The sequence below is a fragment of the Bubalus bubalis genome, chromosome 22 (assembly GCF_019923935.1).
Source record: "Bubalus bubalis isolate 160015118507 breed Murrah chromosome 22, NDDB_SH_1, whole genome shotgun sequence".
Classification (NCBI taxonomy): domain Eukaryota; kingdom Metazoa; phylum Chordata; class Mammalia; order Artiodactyla; family Bovidae; genus Bubalus; species Bubalus bubalis.
The window spans coordinates 36,788,839-36,813,097 of record NC_059178.1 but is presented as its reverse complement, the minus strand read 5'-3'; the positions used below and the strand labels follow the sequence as shown (position 1 = coordinate 36,813,097).

General features: G+C 35.0%; 2 protein-coding genes across 5 annotated transcripts in view; one reads left to right on the top strand and one right to left on the bottom strand.

Annotated features, from left to right (window-relative positions):
* The window catches only part of TRAPPC8 (trafficking protein particle complex subunit 8), an 82,769-nt gene that overhangs the window by 4,148 nt on the left and 54,362 nt on the right, over positions 1–24,259 (top strand). For 2 of the 4 annotated variants that reach the window (XM_045164041.1, XM_045164039.1), the window contains 8 exons: positions 3,133–3,327; positions 12,785–12,874; positions 14,392–14,566; positions 16,713–16,866; positions 18,991–19,084; positions 19,761–20,017; positions 20,630–20,745; positions 21,411–21,561. In XM_045164041.1, coding sequence (XP_045019976.1) covers positions 3,133–3,327; positions 12,785–12,874; positions 14,392–14,566; positions 16,713–16,866; positions 18,991–19,084; positions 19,761–20,017; positions 20,630–20,745; positions 21,411–21,561 — 1,232 coding nt within the window. Of the gene's footprint in view, positions 1–3,132; positions 3,328–12,784; positions 12,875–14,391; positions 14,567–16,712; positions 16,867–18,990; positions 19,085–19,757; positions 20,018–20,629; positions 20,746–21,410; positions 21,562–24,259 lie in introns of all 4 variants that reach the window. The other 2 variants (XM_045164040.1, XM_045164038.1) reach the window with 1 other exon arrangement.
* LOC123465289 (small ubiquitin-related modifier 2-like) lies at positions 22,836–23,084 on the bottom strand. Its single transcript, XM_045164042.1, has one exon. The coding sequence runs from the start codon at positions 23,082–23,084 to the stop codon at positions 22,836–22,838; it is 249 nt and encodes an 82-aa protein (XP_045019977.1).

The following is a 24,259-nucleotide window of genomic DNA, read 5'->3' as shown; positions in this document are numbered from 1 at the left end:
CACTCCTACAGTTGTTGTTCACCTCTTCACTGGGTGTTGGCCTGAGACCCCAGTTCTCTGCCATATGGGCCTCTCCAGAGGTTCCTTGAGTGTCCCTATAACCTGGCAGTAAGTTTCTCCTAGAGGGAGTGATCAGAGAGAAAACCCAAGATGGAAGCCATACTCTTAAAATCTTATCTCAATAACCTTATCTCTTACAACCTTATCAAAAACAGTAGTTTTTGCTGTGTTCCATTGGTCACACATGGGCTTCCCAGGTGGCTCTAGTAACATATCCAACTACAATGCAGGAAACATGGATTCGATTCCTGGGTCAGGAAGATCCTCTGGAGAAGGAAATGGCAGCCCACTCCAGTATTCTTGCCTGAAAAATCCTGTGGACTGCAGAGTCTGGTAGGCTATAGTCCATGGGGTCCCAAAAGAGTCAGACTTGACCTAGCAACTAAACAGGAAGAACATTGGTCACACATATCCATTCTGGGATGTGGGAGAGCATGTACTGGAAAATATCGGGATCATCAGGTGCTATTTCAGAGGCTGGCTGCCATACATTGACTCATTTCTGGATTATTGATAAGATTACCCAATAACGACCCATTCCGAATATAGGACACAACTCTTAGTAGAATAACTTTTTTGTGTTAACGCTTAAGAATACCAGAGTCAATTTAAAATTTTAAGAGAGATTTAATATACATAATGGTTGCTTATGTTATTTGACAGTTATGGATTAACTTCAAGGAAACTGCTTGTATCCTAAAAATATCAGAAATATATCATAGTATTTTGATGTTTTTTGGTTTCTCTGTTTCATAGACCAGCTGAGAAGTTTAATTAGGGAACTTGAGTATGTTTGTTTAAATCATTTAGAAAACGAGCAATTACAGATGAATGCAGAAGAATGCAAGAAGTATCCAGCTCACCACTACCTGGAGCCAGCGAATCTTGTCATATTTGCTTTGTATCTTTTTCTTTGCTTTAAGAAACAAAGTTGAATTCACCTTTTTACCCTTCCTTAGTCCCATTTCTTTCCTGCTTTTACCATAGGTAATCATTATAATGGAATTTGTGTGTATACTTTCTGTACATATATTTAGTTTTACAAGTACACATATTCATGTCATATGTAGTAGTTTTAAAAGCTTTTTGTCTTATATTTTTTAATTGAAAATATAGACATCAGCTGAGAGAACACACTGGAAATTTAGGAAGAGTTTTTAATGGATGTAACTATTTAAAACCTAGGCAGACCTGAACTTAAAAGTTTATTATAAAGCATTTCCCATTAGAGGAAAATGTCATTTTTTAGTGGGTAGGTATGCAAAGTCAGTTTTCTAAGAATTGCCCTGTGTTGGTACATGATGATCCATGACATACTTGAAACAGAGGATGTTATATGTGCCGCCGCCATCCTAACTACCTACTCGTGTGTTAGGCCTCTGCTGAGTGCTTTACACTTACTGTGTTCTAACAATATCTCATTTAAATTCTTAAAATAACCCTGTGAAGTAGGTTATTTCCTTCATATGTTACAGGTGAAGAAAAAAATGAAGCATGAAAAAGGTTAAAAGTTGTTTAGGATAACCAAGTTAAAAGTAGTGGGTTAGTATTTCAAGTAAAGTCTGACTCCAGGATTTGGGTCCTTAATCTCAATGGACTTCTTCTAGTGCTACCATGGAAGCCAATCATCTTGTCTGATTATAAAAAAAAAATATACTTACATTTCCTACTGTGCACCATGAGCCCTGTCTTACTACAGTTGCCTAAGAACCTCTTGCCTGGCCTTGAAGCTCTGAGCCCTGGTTATAAATCATCTAGACTGAGACAAGGCCTGTAGTAGGGAGGAGACCAGAGGTATTTATTAGGTTAGGAGAAGGAATATGGGCACTGATTTTTGTTTTCTTCCTTTTTACTAGACTCTGTTTTTTAGAGCCCTATTAGATTCACAGCAGAATTGAGCGGAAGATACAGAGTTCTTATATACCTCCTGTTAGGATATGTGTACAGCATCACCTACTATCAGCATCCCACACTAGAGTGGGCATTGATCTTTATGATAGTAGAACAGGGGCCGAGAATGCAGGCATCTCTGTCAGGGAACCAGAGGAACCCTGGTGCAGCATTTAATGCCTTTTCTTCCCTGATTTTCAGTTTTGATACCATAGATCTCACACTGCCTTGGACCAGCCTTAGGGTAAAGTGAGAATCAAGAGATTTGGTATGGATGGTGGTTGGGCTTCCCAGGTGGCTTAGTGGTACAGAATCTGCCTGCCAAGCAGGAGATGGGGGTTTGATCCCTAGGTTGGAAAGATCCCCTGGAGAAGGAAATGGCTACCCACTCCAGTGTTCTTGCCTGGAGAATCCCATAGAAGAGCCTGGTGGGCTGCTGTTTATGGGGTTGCACAGAGTTGGACATGACTGAAGTGACTTAGCAGCAGCAGCAGCCAGTATTCTTGCCTGGAAAATCTCATGGACAAAGGAGCCTGGCCGGCTAAGTCGGACACAACTTAGCGACTGAACCACCACCACCACCACATGGATGGTGGTTATGTGCTGCGTGATCAGTCGCTTCAGTCATGTCCAACTGTGACCGTATGGACTGTTGCCCGCCAGGCTTCTCTGTCTGGAGATTCTCCAGGCATGAATACTGGAGTGGGTTGCCATGCCCTCCCTCCTCCAGGGGATATTCTCAACCCAGGATTGAACCCACATCTCTTATGTCTCCTGCATTGGCAGGAGTTCTTTACCTGCTAGTGGATTCTTTACCACTAGCCACCTGAGACGCCCTCCCTGTCAATTCCAAAGGTAAGAGAAAGGAAAAGACCTATGGTAGAGTAGCTGTGAGCAGTAGCGTTACCGGAGAGGAAGGTTAGACTGTCTAGCTAGCCCTTTGGTGTGTAATGGAATGTTGTTCCGTTGCTAAGTCCTGTCCAACTCTTTGGAACCCTGTGGACTGTAGCACACTATAAGTCAGTTGTATTTTGGAAGACTGTTATACTTGGAATTTCTGGTTTCCAAATTGAGCATTGTTTGTAAATCATTAACCCAAGTTTTTTTCTTTTTAATTGTTATAATCGTTGGCTTGTTATACTTTGTGTAGAATTACTTTCAAGTTTTTTTTCTTTTTTTTAGTTCATATGAGAGATCCCAATAATCAGCTTCACGTAATTAAAAACTTGAAGATAGCTGTAAGCAACATTACCACCCAACCACCTCAGCCTGGAGCCATTCGGAAACTCTTGAATGATGTGGTTTCTGGCAGTCAGCCTGCAGAAGGATTAGTAGCTAATGTGATAACGGCAGGAGATTATGACCTCAACCTCAGTGGTATGTAATAAGGTTTATTATTATTTTTTAAATGATATTTCTTTTGTTAGAAAGGTAATTCTGTAATTTGGAAATCATTCAACACACACTTAAGTACTTGCTGAGTGCGTGAGCCTGAGAATACAATGTGGAAGACAAGTCCTTGTTTTTTGGAGATTACAATCAAGTAAGCAGGCAGCCATTAAAATAACGACGAAATACGTGATTCCACTTTTTCATAATGAAAAAATTTCTTGTAGTTCTACTTGTAAAGTTAATTCCTAGAACATGTGCATAATATTTTTTGAATGAAAGAACCAACAGTAGACAAAGCTATTCTTTTGTGACATTAGTAATAAAATGATTATGTAAAAGCATTCATTTTATTGTATCTTTTATCTTGCTTAGTGTTAAATGGAGGAAATGTTTATAGTATATAAATAAATACTTATCCTAATCTGATGTGACTGGTAAATGTTTTCATAATAAAATTGGTAGGTAAAACTATAATATGTAAAGTGAGTTAGCAGTATTTGGTGTGACTCTGCTAGTGTAGAAAAGACTTGATGGGGGGGGCATGGGATAGATTTTTAGAGGGGAAAAATGAAAAGTACATCATCTAGGAATTTTCTGGTGGTCCAGTGGTTAGGACTCCAAGCTTCCACTGCAGAGAGGCATGAGTTTGATCCTTGGGCAGGGAACTTAGCTCCTGCATGCGCCATACGTCATCTAATTAGGCTATTTTAGCTACCTAATAATCATCTTAGATCAGTATAACTTATAATCTATTATATTAATGCCTCCTAATTGCATAGTTGAAGATTTTCCTAAACCTACAAAGAGAAATTAAGAGGTATGTTTTAGATCGTGAAGTTACTTGGTTGCGCTTGTATAGTTAGAAATGTTTGTAGATTTACATTGTTTAAAAATTAACAATTTTTCTTCTTTCTATGTCATTTTAATTCCAACAAGATAAGTTACCTTGATAAGATTAGAAAATTTTGGTTATCTTTAAATCAAAGGAATCCATTTCAGGATATGTACTTTAAGCAGTTCCTGGCATAACTTATTTTCATGAGGCAAGATTTGCGTATTTTGGGGAGATAGTGATGGAATTTGAATTATTTCTCTCATTCAGTGTAAAATTTGAAGTGTGAAAGGAAAGGCACTGAATCTAATGCTAGAGTGTCCAGGTTTTTATATTACCATTGCCAGGGTTAGCTATAGTTAGTTGGATAATCTGAATCAGTTACTTATTCAGAATCAATTCTGTTCTCTGAAGATGAGAGAATTTGACAAGATTACTTCTTAAGGCCTCTTCTAGACCTTTAATCCTGTGATTCTGTTTTATAGGGACTTTAACATTTTTATTACTCAGGCAACAAATATTTATTGATTTCTTACTATTATGCTTTGCTCTGAGATAAGATGCTGTATGTAACTTTATAACCTGATCAATAATTAGGAGACATTCTAATTTATAGTATCTTAAAATACATTATAATAGAGATATAGCATATCTAATATGCCAGAGTGCTGAGGGGCACAGAAAGAAATTAACTATCATATTTTTTCAAAATTATCTTTTTTTATAGTGCAGATACATTCCTGACCTCCAAAGCTCATATACCTTTTACTTTTAAAAAATTTATTAAAATGATACATGCACAGAAAGAAAGCAAAAGTGTCAGTCAGTCAGTCCTGTTTGACTCTGTGTGACCCCATGGACTGTAGCAGGCCAGGTTCTTCTGTCCGTGGAATTTTCCAGGCGAGAATACTGGAGTGGCTTGCCATTTCTTTCTCCGGGGGATCTTCCCAACCCAGGGATTGAACTCGCATCTCTCTTGTCTGCTGCATTGCAGGCAGAATCTTTACTGTCTGAGCCACCAGGGAAGCCCAATACAAACAGATAATGCTGAAAAGACTTAAGAGAAACAAGCAACAGTAATCTGCTCTCTGTACCCCTGCCCCACCAACTTTTAGTGGTTTTCTTTGGTATTCATTTTGTGTTTCTAAGTAAATATTTTTATGTGGTTGTTTATGGCTTAATTAAAATTTTTTATTTCTTGATTTCTCATTATAATTGATGAAGATTTAGCTTAAGTACGCCCCTTCTTCCATCTCCCTAATGTGGTTTTTTATAATTTTCGGTTAATACTCACTGTTGGCAATACTAAGTATTCACTTCTTCACTGCTGAGCCAAATATTGGGCTTTAAGTTAGTTTTTATATAGCATTTTGTTTTTTTTCAGGATTTAGTTAATCACCTTTTAAAAAACAACTTGCCTAGAGTCCTTCGTATTTTTTGCTAGTTTCTCAAACTTCCAATAGCCTTTCAGTAAGATTTTCCCCTTGATAGATTAATTTATGAGATAATCCATTTATTAAGATCTCCTTCCTAAAAAAAAAAAAAAAAAAAAAAAAAGATCTCCTTCCTAATGTCTTCTTTCTACTCCACCCATATTCTCAATAGGGAATGATAAGCATTGCTCAAGAGGGTGAAAATTTGGTAGTTGGGGGACAAAAAATATATACTACAGTGATTCGTGACTCTCCAAAGGACCACAGTACATTAATGGATACATAGTATATCTGTGGTATTACGTAAGAATATTCTGTGGGGAGAAGGAACATTTAGAAGAATATTTTAAAAAGCTCACCAGGTGGGGATGGAGGGGAGAGGGAATATAATGAAATGGAAGTTTCAAACACTGTTCTACTCTGTCATGGTTTGGCTGCATTCCAAGACCTGCTCCACAACTGCCATCCTGGAGATTTCCTTCCCTTCTCTGTAGCCTCTCATTCATATCTTTAGGTATATTTCATTGATTTGGTAAAGGACATCTCCAGTGTCTTTCTAAAAAAGATTTATGTTTTGGAAGGTGAAATTTTTGAGGAATGAATGTCTGAAACTCCTTGCTGCTGCTGCTAAGTCGCTTCAGTCGTGTCCGACTCTGTGCGACTCCATAGACAGCAGCCCACCAGGCTCCCCCATCCCTGGGATTCTCCAGGCAAGAACACTGGAGTGGGTTGCCATTTCCTTCTCCTTAGGCAGACTGTAAAAAAGAATCTCAAATGGTTAGGACAAGCTTCAGAAGAAAACAGTTTCTTTAGCTTCTTTCTCTGCTACTTAAGGCACTTCACTTTAGCTTTATTGTTATGTTGGTCTTGAAGACTGAGAATGTGAGATGCTGACTGAGAATGTGAGATGCTGAAGTACTGAATTCATTTTAATAAAATTCTGTTAGAATAATACTCTTTGGAGATTTGAGTGGTTTTATTCATTTTAAGTAAGAATAATTCTTTGTCTAGAAATACTCTAGTTTTACCATTAATGTGAGTCATCATACTTTTCACCCATTCTGTTTATGAAATACATGTTAGATACTTACCTCATAAGCCTAGCTTTCACAGTGCCATTTCTTCATCAGATTGGTCAATTAAAGCTAGTGTTCCTTAGTGTAGTAAATGTAGAGACATAAGGATGGAATTGAAAGAATCCTCATTATATACAGGTATTTCCTCTGGTGGTCTCAGTTTTCCAGATTGTTCACAGTCTACTCCTTGTCTATTACTTTTTTTTTTTCCACTCAGGTACTACTTTTTTGTATTTGTGTCAGTTAACATGTCTGTTTAATTTTTCTAAAATGGAGATAATTTTTGTTATCTCTTATCTATTACCTATTGTATTTACTCTTGATTTACAGTATTATCTGCTAAACTTAGGCATTGACCTTGAAAAGTATATATTGGGCTGCACCTTGTTTTGGTAAGAAGGAAGAACATATTTTCCACCCTTTTTCAATATGTAGTGTACTTTTTCTGATTGGCTTTATGTTAACTACTAATACTCTGTAAGATACCATGAGACTTCAGTGAACAGTCATGTGTAAACAGTGTTTTAAGAGGCTGTTTAAGTATTCTTTAATGTCTTTCCAAAGATTTTTACTTAAAAGCATAAAGAACCCTTTAAAAAAGTGGTTATTATTTAAAATGTGGGTAGTGCAAAATAGGAAATCATTGCTCTTATTTTTCTAGTATCTTGAAGTATTTTTCTGTTTTTCGTCCTGGGAATTGTTTATCAATACCAGTTACTTTGAACTATAAGAAAGTCCAGAAATAATGAAATTCCCTAGGATAATGCAATAGTGAACAAAATCACTGTTATATCATCCTTCAGTTTGAAATTTTGTATTGCCCACAGTCCTAAATCTTCTTTCAGGAAGTTATGAAAGAAGTTTGGAGACAGCAGCTTCATAGTCATCATCTTTATCTTTTTTTTTTCTCCATTGAACACAATTGAGACTTGGGGATTTTTAGTTCATATTGACAAAGAAAAGAAAATTGACAGTGAAATACACAATTTTTCACAGTTACTAGATGAATTAGAAGATGAATGCAGTGACATATGGCAGTTCAGACTAATGCGATCTAGTAGAAATAAATGAGCCACTTATGTTGTTTTCAGTGTTCTGTAGCTACAATGAAGAATGTAAGAATAGGGAATTCCCTGGTGGTTCAGTGGCAGTGGTTAGGACTCTGTGCTTTCACTGTCAGGGGACCCAAGTTCAATCCTTGGTCAGGGAACTAGATCTCACAAACTTTGTCGCATTGCCGAGAGGGGGGAAAAAGAATGTAAAAAGAAATGAGTGAAATTAATTTTAATAATATATTTAATTTTAACCCAAATATTACCATTTCAAATGTAATCAATGAAAATTTTTTTTTGTATTATCTTCAAAATTTTATGTGTATTTTATACTTACAGCACACCTCAATTCAGACAAGCCACATTTCAAGTGCCCAAGAGCCACATGTGGCTAGTGGTTACTTACCTTATTGGACTCTGATGACAGTGGTGAAATTGATCATATATAGAAATCCCAGTCTTTTGAGTCTTCAGATGACAGTATCTAGGACAGTTGTCTTCAAACTCAAGAGTTGATGAGTGAGCAATGTATTTCTAAAAACAAAAAGAAAATATAGTATTTTCACCCAGTTTAACAGGAAGGACTTAATTTAACAGGAAGGACTTAATTTAACAGGAAGGACTTCATATAATATTTTGAAATGCTAACCTAGACCATTCCATTTTATTAAAGGACATATAACCATATTCTTTCATCTTTTATGATGTTTGTGTAACAATTTACTTGATAAAATTTGTAAGTGTCAGGCGTGTGTATGAAGGTAATTGGAAGGAATCAGATGATGTAGAAATGAAAATTCATTAACTTAATCATTGTGTTTGCTGTTTAAAAATGTAAAGAATGAAAATGCTTCGCAGTGATGGAGCAAAATAAAATGACCTTTTTGTTTTCAGCAAAATTTTGAGCCATCACGTTTTTCCAAAATGTTGCACCTTGGCTGTGCAAGAAAAACCAGAAATAATGATAAACTAGATGTTGTTAGACATGTGTTTAAATCTGGAATCAGTATTTACACTGTGAATGCGTTCTAGGTTTGTGCATAATAGTTGATGGACATTCAAAAAACATTGCCTAATTGAGGTACATATCTTTGAAACTGGGAATAGATGGAATACAATTTGAGATTGCTTTATTAAAATTTATAAAAAGCTTGTTTTGGTTTTATTCTTAATTCTGGGAATAATTTATAAAATGAATTAGAAATACAATAAAATATCAAGGGTTGGTTAAATCCAGATAGTAAATGCAATGTCTATTTTTCTTGATATACTGAGGGTTAAAAGGAATATAGTTTCAAAAAAGACTGATCTGTTTTTTAAAAAAATCTGGTGTATGATAAATTTAATTATTTGACATAAGTAATCATGGCTTTCATCTCTTTCGAATACTTTGAGTTTTGCTGATTTTTTTTTTTTTAGAAAACACTTGATTAGAAATAGTCTCTTCAAGGATAGTTCTCAAGGGTGTTGTTAAAATACAAGGTTAGTATTTCTTAGCTCTTCATATTATTTAAGATTATTTGATTTGCAAAATGCTCATAAATTTTATATAAAAGTTCTGGTTTTAGTTTTTTGTAGCTTTTGTAGTCTGACGTCTTCTGAATTAAACCATATATTCTGATAATCACTGTTACAAGTGTCAAGTATTTTTGACTTGAGACTCTTATTGAATGAAATAATTATACATCTAATTATCATATTTCTTTCCCTTACTTGAATATTTTCATTTGGGAAGATATTATTTTGCTACTGCTGCTGCTAAGTCACTTCAATCGTGTCCGACTCTGTGTGACCCCATAGACGGCAGCCCACCAGGCTCCCCCATCCCTGGGATTCTCCAGGCAAGAACAAAAGTCTTAAGTGCAAACATTATGTGGAATTTGTAATATTTCTTAGTGCCTTTTTCTTTAGTCTGAATGGTGGTTTTCTGGTACTTTCAACGTTTGTGAATGATTAGAGAGGGAAAATATGTGATTTACGGGTGATGTTTATGTTTAGGGCAGCCAGTCTTTTTCACTTGCAGGTTTGGGATCACTGATGATAGTATTTGGTTTCAATAGAAAGAAGACCAGAGTTGCTGTAGGTCTATCTCACTGCCTGCAGCCCTTGTTAGATATGTATTTGAACACTAATAACTTCGGCTTCCCAGGTGGCACATTAGTAAAGAATCCACCTGCCAGTGCACGAGACAGAAGAGACACGGGTTCAATTCCTGGATCCGGAAGATCCCCTGGAGTAGGGAATGACAACTCATTTCAGTATTCTTGCCTAGGAAATTCTGTGGACAGAAGAGCCTGGTGGGCTACAGTCCATGGGGTTGCAAAGAGTTAGACACAACTAAGCATGCACACGCAACTTTGTTTGCTGAGTTACTGGCACTAAGAAGGGAACAAAGAAGAAATGGGAAGAGAGAGAGGGGGCTGCCTTTTGGAGAGTGCAGGATAGAGCATTACATTTTTCTTTTTTTTTACTTCTTGGCTGCCTTCTTTCCTTTCTTACCAGGGGAAGTGTATATTCTACATAGAGAAACTTTAACTGGTAGGATATCATGGTTGCTGTTTCAGTTCCAAACAGAACATGTAGAGAGGGAAAGAAATATGAGAAAAATACTGATTTCATCCCAAAATATGTACAAGAGAATTTTTAAGGGATGAGAAGTGTCACTAAATGTTAGTCTTACGTTAACATTAAAAAAAAAAAAACCACCTTTTTTCCCCTACATTCTGCAAAAACATTGCTTGAAAAAGCAGAAAGAGAACGACGCCCTAATCAATTAGCCCTTCAAGGAGGCATGTGGCTGAAGGAAAAAGTTACCTCATCAACCTGAATGTGACCGACTTGAAGGATAAAACCCACTTCTGCCATATATATTTAGAAAATTTTCCTTTGTTCCTGTATTCTTTGTTGAGTACCCAGTGTTTTTCTGTACCAATATTTAGAAAGTATTATTTCAGTTTAAGAACTCCTACATGTGAATGCGTGCTTTTTTTTCTTTTTGATTTATTTTTTTATTAGGTTTTGTTATCTGGAACATACAGTTGCAGAGTCAAAACTATAAAAGAAGGTGTATTCACAGAGGCCTAGCTTCTCTCCAGGTCCTTCCCCTTTCTCATCTCTTCCTTGCCTTACACATGGTGCCATTTGTTAGATTCATCCTGTCATTTCTCTTTGACAGAGTAAACTAAATCACGTGTGGCTCTCTTTCTTTTTCCCTTTCTTTCACAAAATTGCATACTTTTCTGCTGTTATCTTTTTTCACTTAATATATCCTGGGGGCACTTCATAGTAATCATGTGGCGATTTTCCCCTTGCTCTTAAAACTCCATAGCACATCCAGTGTGTGTACCATAGTTTACTTAACCAGTCCCCTCCTGGTGGACACGTGCATTTTCTAGTCTTTTATTACAGGAAATGTTGCAATGAATAGCTATTTTGGAAGACCTAATTTGTTTATTCAGAACTCCCTGACCCACTGTGAAACAGACCCCTTGTCATACGTCTACAACTTACCTGTTATTTGTTAAATTTAAGCATTGTTGAAGCAACAAGGAAAATAGAAAAATAAAGTTGATAAGGTCATTTCTCCCACCATCTGTGGCGATTTCTTATCTAACCAAATCTTTCATTATTTATTTATATGTTTTCTCTTCATTGGTACTGAGTGAAAATAAAAACTAATTTTCAAGATAGAGACTCATTTTGACTGATTTAGGGGAAAGATATGTTTACTGGTTAGTAAGAAAATTGGTTTCCTGTTGTAACAGACTAGTCTGTTATGCCACTTTTTGTGTGTGTGTGTGTGTGTGTGTGTGTGTGTGTGTGTGTGTGTGTGTATATATAGAGTACTATTTCTGGGAATGTCTTTCCTCTTCTGTAGCAAGAAAACATGAAATTTTTGTAGTACTAATCCTTCTAAACAATATGGGTTATTCTCATAATCCATTTGTTGGAATTAAAGATTTTTTTGTATATATGATACTGGGTTGGATATGCTACTTGGTTAAGATGAATAGCTTTATTATTTCACCCGTCCCAGTTTAATGTAGTATTACAGTGTAAACAGAAAATATACTTGCTATGCTTTCCGTGATTCTAAGCATAAAACAAAAAGTACGTAAGGTTTTATAGTCAACATTAAGTAGGAATAGAGTGTCCTTTTAGTAAAACTGTGATTTAGATAATCTGCTTAAACCTAATGAAATGACCAAGTTTAACAAAATTCAAGTTTTTAGCAAGTTAGAATAGTTGTGATGTAAAATGCTTAGCATGGAGTGAGAGAGATTTGACATTTTAAGAATCACATCACATACATGTATACAAAAAGTAAAAATACACATCTTTGTATTTGATCGTGAGGTAAGTATGTTTTGAAATTCCATTTGGAGTGGTTCAGTTGCTGTCTGACTCGAGTAATCAAATTATGAAGTAAGGTTTGTCAGCCTCACCACTATTGACGTTTTGAGCGAGATAATTCTTTGCTGGTGTTGGAGTGGGGTGTGTGTGGGGTATTGTTATCCTGTTTTCCTCAGTGTAGGATGTTCTCATTATTGCATCGTTCCTGACCTGTTTCCCTAGATGCCAGTAGCACTCCTCCTTGTTCCTATTTGTGACAAGTCACAGTATCTCCAGACAGTGCCAGATGTTTCTTAGGGGTCACGATTGCTCTTGGTTGAGGACTGCTGTTCAGAAATAATGCCATTTATGAGAAAGAGCTACTTATAACAGCGTGACTAGTGGAAGGGAAAACTGTAGTTCTAAAATCTGGTTGTTCACATAGGTAATACTGAAATCATTAATAAATAAACTGTGGTATCATTGTGTAGGTTGGGAATAGGTCAGTTTTATTTTTGCAAGAACATGTACTGCCATGTATGAATATATTTGTATGGCTCATGTATGTATATCAATATATATATTAAAGCACATGTGAAAATGCTTGTTTATTGCTAGAAATGATGTTTTATACCTTTCAGGAATATGAACTTGAAATGTGGTCTGTTGTAAACTGATTCTACTGAACAGTTTTAACTTTTTCTTTATTAATTTTAGCTACTACTCCATGGTTTGAGTCTTACAGAGAGACCTTTCTTCAGTCGATGCCAGCGTCAGATCATGAATTTCTGAATCACTATTTAGCATGTATCCTTTGACTTTTATGTTCTCTTAAAATATTTGGAAGTTACTAATCTCAGAAAGAGTTACATAAACGCAAAATTGTTGAGAGGATGTAAAAATTATTTTTTATTGATATGCTTCAGGTTTTCTTGTTGTCCTTGTTAAATGGCATCCTAGTTTCAAGACTGATAGAGCTAAGTTTTGATTAAAAAATAAGAATACTAAGAGCCTGCTTAGTTTTTGTCATCCAACTTGCACATTTCATGCTTAATGTGTTTTTAAGCGATTTTAGAAAGAAAAAATGTAAACTGTCAGTGTTAACTGCTTTTGCTGATTGTCTCAAAATTCCCTGGTGGTTCAGACAGTAAAGAATCTGCCTGCAATGCAGGAGACCCAGGTTTGATCCCTGGATCAGGAAAATCCTCCGGAAAAGAGAATGGCTACCCACTCCAGTATTCTTGCCTGGAGAATTCCGTGGCCAGAGGAGCCTGGCGAGCTACAGTCTGGGGTCTCAAAAGAGTGGGACACAACTGAGCGACTAACCCTTTTACTTTCAAAATTAACTGCTTACGCAAAAGCTCAGATTTAGAAACAGCTTTCCATCCTTTAGTAACATGTTTTATAGCTGTTAACCTCCTTTCACAGTTATGACTTTCATTTTTTTTAACGTGGTTACAGAGGAAAGTTGAGAAGGGACAGAGTATGAAATTGCACTGAAATGGAATGGAGAGGATCAAGACTCAGCAGAAGTTTTCATTATGTTGATAGTTGGACAGTTTTTATTTTCATGGATTTCCTTAGTGTATATATAAGTGATCTAAACAGCTGTCAACAAGATATCTTTAGTACTTAGAACCTTGAATTACTTAGAAATGTCAAAGAAATTATTTTATGCTTGCAGGAAAAGCTGTAAAAATCAGATTTTGTTTGTTTTAGCTCATAAAATACCTCCCTAAGTTTATTTTTAAAGAATAATATTAATTATTGGACTTCCTAGATGGCACAGTGATAAAGAATCCACCTGCCAGTTCAGGAGATGCAAGAGACACAGTTTCGACCTTTGAGTCAGAAAGATTACTCTGGAGAAGGAAATGGCATCCCACTCCAGTATTCTTGCCTGGGAAATCTCATGGACAGAGGAACCTGGTGGGTTGCAAAGAATTGGACACGACTGAGTATGCACACATGCTTGCTGGTGCTGCTAAGTCACTTCAGTCGTGTCCGACTCTGTGCGACCCCATAGACAGGAGCCCACCGGGCTTCCCTGTCCCTGGGATTCTCCAGGCAAGAACACTGGAGTGGCTTGCCACTTCCTTTTCCAATGCAGGAAAGTGAAAAGTGAAAGTGAAGTCGCTCAGTCGTGTCCGACCCTCAGCGACCCCATGGACTGCAGCCTACCAGGCTCCTCCGTCCATGGGATTTTCCAGGCAAGAGTACTGGATTGGGGTGCCATTGCCTTCTTTGTACACATGCTTGCAGTTTAATAGGATAGTGGTTACTGTTAAGTGATAAGTGATAATTACCTTAATGTGGTTTACAAGGTATGTTGGTGGCATCCTCTGGTGAAGCTGAACCTGTGGAACAGTTTTCAAAATTGTCACAAGAACAACATCGAATTCAGCACAATAATGACTATTCCTACCCCAAGTGGTTTATACCAAATACACTTAAATATTATGTACTTCTACATGATGTAAGTGCAGGAGATGAACAGAGGTAAGTTTTATTTTTTTAATTGTAAAATATTTCCTGTCAAATGAGTTAACATTAATTTGGACATGGCTTAAGTTTTTGATACATTTTTCATCTAAGAAAGTAAAAATTAATAAATTAGCTCGATCTTTTATTTGAAGTTATATTCAGCAGCTACATCATTTTATTTCATATGCTTATCCAAACTTTTCCTTCAATGTATGTCTATTAATCTTTGTTCATGAGTGCTTGCCATTTTATATCTATAGATCTTGGCTGTATTTCTTACTTTGTATATTATTATTGCTCATTTTTTTCTCTTGTCCCTTTCCCAGTTTTCCTGTAACTTTTCGTTTCCTGGTTTATAGGCACTTCTTTTTTCACTCTTCACTCTTACCACTTTATATTTTTAAACTTGATGTTTTTCACAGTCTCAAAAAAACATCCAAACACTTATTTCTTATGTCCCCTTTAATATTCTTTGTTAGTGATTTGCCATAGTCCTTTTATGTTTGGGATAAGAGTATAGTTTATCTTTAAAGATGAGTTCTTGGAAAAAGATAATATTAAAACAGTTTTGCTTTTGTGGCTTTTTCTGGCCAGTGGGGATTGGGGAGAAGATGGGACACCCGGTACTTTTTTGTTAAGAGGGAAACTTAAATGTCCAAAAAAGGCTTAAAAAATGCATTAAGACTTTTTGCTGCTTTGCAGTTTATTTTGATTTTTGGTTCAAGATATTGATCAAAATTAATCTTTTGTTTCAAACTGTTACTCTCTTATGTCGATGCTATTTAGAATATACAGTTAAATAATTGTTTTTTGTCCTTGTTCTGAGCACACGCCATCGTTTTAAATAAAGTTTTCTTGATAAAACCAAAGAATTGTTCTGAGGATTACTAACCTTTATAATTTTTTTGACATCAAAAATAATCTGTAACCTCTTGGATAAGGTGTATTAGATAAATAGGAATAATTTGAACTGGTGTTTATTAGTTTCAATTGTTTGAATATGGATACCTTTCATATTAAATGGTTATAACATGGATATTTAAGTGGTAATTAAAGTATTAGATCAGTGGTTCCTATGCTTAACAGTGTCATTGGTAAAGCAAGTAGATGTTTACTTTATTGTACGTGAGTAAATATACACACACATATACTTTGTGTTTATACAAATTTATAACTGTTGTACTTAACCAGCCTTAATTTTACAGTGTGTAATAGGATTTAATTATTCGTTAGTTTTGTTATTTGTATAGTATTAGTATCTGCATTTGAATGGGCTATCTCCGCATGTTTTTTGACACCAGATAGCTGATGAGTTTAGGGAGAAAAACTAGGTTAGCTCTATGTACCAAAATTTCATTTCTGTTAGAATGTACTATTTGATTCTTAGGCTGACTTATTTGAATTATCTTATCTCTTACCAACTATCAAGTCTACTTAACTAAAAGTAAGGAAATCAACTGCTTTTTGTTGCATCTGAGATTAGCTCATGGGTCCAGCCGATAATAAACTTAGCAAAAAAGTTGTACTTTTATATAAATATTTTGACTGCTTTTCTTTGTGTGTGTGTGTGTTTTCTTCTTCTAAACTGTGTTTTCTTTGGAGACTGCTTAGGGAAGGGTAAACTGTAGCAGTAAAAGATGATTTTTTTTGGGGGGGATGCTATAATTATCTATTTTAGCACTTATATTTTTTGATAAGTATCTGTTATCTAAGGCAGAATTTCGCAAAGTTGTATTTCCTGAAGGCTAGTCCACATAGTTGAGTTTCTGATTTATAAGTTTGAAGCCACTCTTTGGAAATTCACTGTACACAGTAGCAATGGAAGACTCAGGGGTGGTCTGCTGCAAAGAAACTGGTTGGCTTGATTACTGTAGTTCCCCAAACTAGTTTGACCACTGAAACTTTCTTTTTTAATAACATGAGTATTTTTGCAAAATTTATTCCATGAGACGTACTTTGGTAACTGTAGTTTAAGGTGATAACCAAGCTAGCTAAACTTCAGTTAGAATCATGAACTTTGTTTTAATTTTTAAAATTATGCTACTTCTAATGTCTTTTTTAGGAACTATTTTTTTTTCATGGTTTTTGTATTATTTTATTATCTATTATTGCCTAAGATCCTCTCTTCGTTGGCTACAAACTTTTCCATTTTTTATTTTAGAGCTGAGTCAATTTATGAAGAAATGAAACAGAAATATGGAACTCAGGGTTGCTATCTACTTAAAATTAATTCTCGAACATCTAATCGAGCATCAGATGAACAGATACCAGATCCTTGGAGTCAGTATCTCCAGAAAAATAGTATTCAAAACCAGGTATATGTAAAAAACAATAATGAAGCAAACCACAAAAGCTGTATTTCAGTTTTATGGCCAATGGCATCACTGTAGAATTTGAAGAATTACTAATAGTTATTTTATGGAATCTGGCTAGTTTTGATCCACTAGTATGCGAGCTCTTAATGTTTCAAAAGCTGTATTTAATCGCGGTAATCCCTTCTGTGTATACCTTTCAGGTATAAATATCAGTGTTAATTGTTTTCTTGAAAGATGAAAGAAAAGTGGAGACTTCCCTGACAGTCCAGTGGTTAAGACTCTATGCCTCCACTGAGGGGGGAACTAAGATCCCACAAGGCGCATGGTGTGGCAAAAAAAAAAAAAGATGAAAAGTGAATTATACATTAAGAATTGAATTAGATTGACTAAACATGTAGATAATAGAATTTTTGGCTTGCACATTAAATTCATTATGAATGCTTACAGTCAATTCTTTATTATCCACATGCTCTGGGGGTTGTCTTCCTTCATTTTCAACATGCTGTTCTTATGGCCACCTTTTGGAGCTCATACTTTTTAGGTGGGTGGGCTTTTTTCCCTAACTTTCCTTTGACTTCCTTTTCTTTTGAATTTCCAGGAAGTTTTGTTTCTTCCTAATCAACTTTTCTAATGTTGATTTCTAGACTAATGTTAATTGCTGTCTGTTGGCTGGTGTGTGGTGGGTGTAGTTTCACGTTCTTTCCAACTTTTAAGATAGAATTTTATGCCACTTGGTATTAGTCGAATGGCAAGTTATACACTTAGTTCAGAAAATCAAGAGTTGACTATTTTTTGTTTAGAAGGAAGATTTCTAAAGTGAATGGAAAATATATTTATATTTTGTATAATTAAGCTGCATTATATACTTTATGTGATACTATTTTAAGAAATATGAATTAGAAAGTATGTAGATTTTGATGTTCTAATAGAAATATTTTTTAATCTGTTTATATACGAAATTTTAAATCTAATTTTACTCACTTTAACATTGAGATGATTGTTGACCTTCTTTAAAATAATGCTGGGGGGAAATGTCTGAGAGAAAAAGAACCAGTTGGAGGTAGAAGAGCTTTAAATAGTGTTTCAGGACCATACTCAGAGTAGGAATAGTATTGAAATACTCAGTTTAGAATCTAACCATCTAAGGTTGGGAAAGGGAACATAATAGGTCAGATTGTGCAGTTGGAGAACTTTTAACAGAAGACAAAGCTATAGATACTCTACAGCTTTAGAATTCTAGAAGTCCAGGATTGGAGGATAGTTTAAAGGTTGTCAGATCCAGTCGTTGTTGTGATGCTTTAATTTCCTTTAAATCTGAGTGACCTCATCTATTGAAAGTACTCACTGTCTTTTTAGATGACCTGCTCCATGTTTAAGCAGCTTGAGGATCAAGCTTGTACTCAATCCTATAGGGATCATGTCAGTTTTTCATTAAGATGATTTTCAGAATATAGAACAGAACTCTCATGTCTTTTAATATACCATTTTTTCAACTCTTTTCTTAAATGTTGTTTTTAGCAAATTTCTTATCCTGATCACCTTCCCCTTATTAAGTTCTAGGTTATATATTTTTCTCAAAGTCTGGCACTCAGAATAATACCTCATGATATTAGTGGGCTCATGGAGTAGTCTGGACATTTTTAAAGTTGTTTTGGTGGCTGAAACCAATACCCTTTGTACAAGTAAACATTGCATTGGATATTTTCCCAAAACTTCTGTGTATTCAGAATGCACTCCAGGCTATTAATACTGAGTCCATGAGCCAGGGGATTCCGTACCATCCTTTTTTACCCCTCCAGTAGTCCATCTGTCTTGCCATTATTCCTGACATAGTTGCATATACAGGGATTCATATAGGCATGTGCATATCACATATAAACTGAGATAGAAGTAACTTGAATTCAGAAGAATTAGGGTAGTGTGCATGTGAAACAATATAAGGATATAGTAGGTGTGGATTTAAGTGATAGAATATGATACATGGAAGTTAAGAATTTGGAGAATTAGACATTTTTTGCTGTAGCAAAAAAAAAAAAATGAGGTTTACTATAGTTGATAAATTTGGTGATATCTTAAACATGATTAAGTATAACCATTAATACTTTTTATATTTTATTTTGATAGGAATCATATGAAGATGGCCCTTGTACTATAACTTCAAATAAGAATTCTGATAGTAACTTGCTTTCATTGGATGGATTAGATAACGAAGTCAAAGGTCTTGATATACTTTCTCTTAAGTTTGTCTTTTGATTGAAAATAGCCCTCTTGTTAAAGCATGCCAATCTTTATATGTAAAAGATGGGGGAAAGTTTCATAGTGAAAAGAGGTAATGGTCAGATTAGCTTTTCCTTTGAAGATTTTATTGAGTTATTTGAGTTTGATGTTTTTTGATATTTAAAAATTTGTTTTATAAGAGTAATAAGTCAAACTTCATAAAAATTTTTTTGGTAGAGAGCAAGGGACAGTATGATATGTAGCATTAATTATTCCCCTGTTCACGTGATTTTGAGAGTTTTATTTTTGTATTTTAAATTATAGTTTGGATAGTGATAGCTTTAAAATTTTTTGTTATAATTTTTCTCATTGGTTAGTTGCGCTATTTAAAAATAATTTTTGCATTTTAACAGTTTTTTTCATTTATTTACATGAATTAAAAATTTTCTATTTTTAATATTTCTATTTTTTTTACATGAATTTAAAATTTTCTACATGTAATAGGTATTAACCCAAGTCCTGATTTTAGGGGGAAACTTGAATGCCGTTGTCTTAGACTTCTAAGACATACAGTAAGAGAAAGGGTTCCAATACTGTTTCTTTTCTTTAGCAGTATGGTAGTAATGCTGCAATTTTCTGTTGCTTTCTGAGTAAAAGAAAGATTTGTTTTTCAGTAGATGGCTTACCAAATAACTTTAGAGCTCATCCACTTCAGTTGGACCCCTCCAGTGACTCTTCTAACAGCACTGATGGCCCAGATCATGTAAAACCCACTTCATCATTACACGAAACAAAGAAAGCAAATGTTGGAATTATTCATGGTGCATGTTTAACCCTTACTGATCATGACAGAATTCGACAGTTTATACAAGAGTTCACGTTTCGGGGCCTTTTGCCACATATAGAGAAAACGATTCGGCAATTAAATGATCAGGTAAGATTTAATTATTTGCATTAGTATTTTTTAAAATTTCAGGAAATAGTAAACTTGGGAATATAGTCGTATAAGTTAAAGAGTTTATGTTTTTATTTTAAAAATAGTCCAATATTAGAATTTATTAACTTACTATCAGTGATGAAATTCTAGTAAATCCTGCTGCTGCTGCTAAGTCACTTCAGTCGTGTCCCACTCTGTGCGACCCCATAGATGGCAGCCCACCAGGCTCCCCCGTCCCTGGGATTCTCCAGGCAAGAATACTGGAGTGGGTTGCCATTTCCTTCTGCAATGAATGAAAGTGAAAAGTGAAATTGAAGTCACTTAGTCGTGCCCGACTCTTAGCGACCCCATGGACTGCGGCCCACCAGGGTCCTCCGTCCATGGGATTTTCCAAGCAAGAGTACTGGAGTAGGGTGCCATTGCCTTCTCCGAGTAAATCCTAGAAGAGGCTTATTTATTTTTACTAGGGATTTTGGATAATTTTCTTTAAGTTATTGTTACTAAAGTGCACATTTGCTTACTCTTAAAACTTTTTAGTTATTTAGAATTTTTTTTTCTATGTAAAGAAAACTAAACTCATGTTTGTCAAAATTTCATTTGTTTTCTTAGCTAATATCAAGAAAAGGTTTGAGTCGATCTCTATTTTCTGCAACTAAAAAATGGTTTAGTGGCAGTAAAGTTCCAGAAAAGAGTGTTAATGAGCTAAAAAATACATCTGGATTGCTGTGAGTAAAATATTACTGTTTTTAGTTTTCCTGTATTTAACTCTGATTAGTGTTTAATGATGTTCTGCAAAAAATGACTATATCTCTAGTTTCTTAGTTTCAGTTTGGTCAAAACTCCAGTAGATAAGAATAGTGACCATAAAAAAGTTATATTAAATTAAAAAAAAAAACTATAATTTGATATCTAAAAATAAACAAGATCACAGGGAGGTCACATTATTATGGGTCTGTTTTCCTTAAAAAGATAAGAGTTGGATTAGGTATTCATTGATAACTCTTCTTTATTAAAGTACTGAGGTCTGGTAATTCTAAGACATAGCATGTATTTAGAAATTTTGTCTAAAATCTGGTTTTAAGGGAAAATAAAATTCATTTTAGATTATTTTTTGACTGTACATAAAGGTGAATCACCTGGAATTGATCATTTGCTTCCTAATTTGACCATGGAGAAAGTGCTTGCCTTCTATCTGATATATAGATACAGATGTAACAATCTGTTTCCAAATATCTTTGAGAAATTCTACCTCCTGGGAGGTAGAATTTTTATAAGACAGGATCAGGTTTTCCTATGTTTTGGACAGTTGGGCATCTTTTTGACATTTTGTAATATTTAATGGCTTAGAGGTCATAGCTTCTGAATTCCTCTTTTTATTTTGTATCTGCAGGTATCCACCAGAAGCGCCAGAGCTTCAGATCAGGAAAATGGCTGACCTGTGCTTTTTGGTGCAGCACTATGATTTGGCGTACAGTTGCTATCATACTGCAAAGAAAGATTTTCTTAATGATCAAGCGATGCTTTATGCAGCTGGTGCCTTGGTTGGTATTCTGTAGTACTATAATTTCTTGTTCCTGCTACAATGAATGACTTAGAAATTTTTCTTTATGAAATGGCAAGCAGAATTTTCCCTAGGGATAAAGTTGTACTCAAAGAGCACATAATGCTTTATAGATTTTGAATTAATTGATGATAACTTGATGGATTTCTGTTAAATTAGTATCTTCAAACATGGTCATACATGAGGGTTTCTTAGATTTGATTAATACTTTCTATTTAATTTCAATTATAGTTTGTACTGTATTCCCAGTATAAGAACTTCTCTTTTTTAGAGGATTCTTTTTTATGTCTTGAAAAACGTTTTTAAATTGTTCGAAATGTTTTTTTCTGATCTAAGATTGTTTGTTGGTTAAGAACATGTACTTTGGTGTGCGACAAACTTTCATCTTAGGCAAGTTACTGAACATCTCTAAGCCTTAGTTTTCTCATCTGCAGAATGTGAATCCTAAATGTGGTTAGATGAGATACAAAGTTTGTAAAGTGCCTGGCACACTACCTAGGCTGTCAGTAGGCATTGGCAATGTTAGTTTTGTAATTGATATAAAACCTAGGTGTTTCAGAAAGAATTTTCTGTGTTGCCTTATAAACTTTTACTGTATTTGGAAAGTTGTCATAAATAACGTTTGTAATGTACTTTCTGTGCTTAGAAAAGAGTAAACTAGCATTGTTACTTTCTACATAGTCTATTTATTTAAACAGCAGGACACATGACTTAAAGGGAAACTAGGATTCATTTCTTTTAGGGTAATTTATCCCACATAAGGCCAGATTGCCCTGCATGTAACAGCTACATACAGAAAAGTTATAAAATTGTTCTTGGTTTTAAATGATTAATGAAAAACATTAAAATTTTCCAATTGGATAAGGTATGCAAGGATTTTTATGTTCTTTTTTTATTAGAACAAAGTGAGTTGCTGGAATATAAAAATAAGAGCTGAAAGAACATGCCACTAATGGAGAAAAGGGAAAGGGATATTTTCAGAGAACCAGTATTTTTCTCCATCTCATCTCCATTCGATGTTGAACAAAGCGTACCATTGGCCATTTGGTTTAAAAAAAAAAAATGCAGTGTGCTTGTGCACATGCCTCATTTACTTTATGTTCAGTTAAAGAATGGGGAAGGGGAAAAGGAAAGAACAGAGAAACTGTACTGTAGTAGTCAGGATGTGGTGGAACCAAATTGCAGCTTTCTAACTGAGAATGTCTTCTTGGTCTGGAGGAACAGAATTCTGGAGTTAAGTAGCAGGTTCCGTATTTAGTAGAAACCTCTTGTCTGCCACTGAAACACATCAGCTGTATCTTCAGCCTCCATTTCCAACTGTGCAGGTGTGTCTGTTTCATTGATTGGCATCCAGACAGATGGGAATCTGGTCTGCCTCGTTGACAAAGCCTGTTGTTCACAGTAGGCTTTCATTAGTTTACTACTGCGCCACAGAACCCCCTTCAAATGACTAGGATCATCATTCTCAGTCGTGACTCCTCCCTTGGGCTTTTCATTGACCATGGCATGTGCAGGAGTCTCCTCAGCTGTTGCTTCAAAAAAGAGGTACCAGGTCCACACCAAAGGGGCATATGAGCGAGTGGCAGAAGGAGGCAGCGGCAGTGGTGGCGGAGGCAGAGGGCACAGGTCATGTGCTCCCTTCCCCACTCTGCATGTCTTCTTAAAAACATGTAAGCTATAAACAACAGTGTGACGAATAAAAATACATATGAACTCTACTTCATTGATAATTACCATGTAGATAACCTGTTTAATAACTATTAAATAATAACCTGTTTAATAACTATTAAATAATAACTATTATAACCATCTATTTTGCATTTATTTTAATACTGTATATATAAAAATAAGATTGTATTATATAGTAGCCATCATGGTTAACAAAAGAGTCCGAAATGCAGTACTTGGATGCAATCTCAAAAATGATTGTATATATAAAAATAAGATAGTAATTATTGTATATATAAAGATAGATATACAATATTCTATATTGATATATATAAAGATATATATACAATATTCTATATTGTATATATAAAAATAAGATAGTAATTTTAAAAAGTAAAGCTAAAATGGCAAAAAGTCATCTAACTTTTAAAAATCCTTCAGGAACTGAAAATGTTGATGAATAAAAGTATTTGAAAAAGTATATGAATTGTCCTTGGCTAGACAGCCTCTGGTCTATGGTTAACTAACATAAGCTAATAGAAAATCACAAAGACTTAAATATTATTTCATCAATACTTTATAACATAAGTTCATAATTACAAAATTATGCGTAATGTGTCTGCAAATTGAAAGTTTGGAAAAATCTTATGGCACAAAATTTCAATGATTTTATGGTATTTAAGCTTTTTCATTTCTGTCTACAATCTGATTAATACTGCATTTAAACCATTTAGATGGAGGCAAATTAGTGGCATATTGGGCATATTAGTAGATGCATATGAAGGAAAAATAATTGAACACTGGAAAGTAAAGGCATAGCTACTAAAACATATGCACACCTAAAAATCATTGTAGTCTATAATTACCCTAAAAATAATAAGCCTTAGAGAAAAATTGGTCTGGTAGAGTCCTCATAAAAGCTATGTATCTTTGTAACCAGAGCATAAGGTGTTTTGTGAGGCAGCTTAGCATGGTGGAGATTATCCCAAGAAATAAAAAAAGTATGCAAA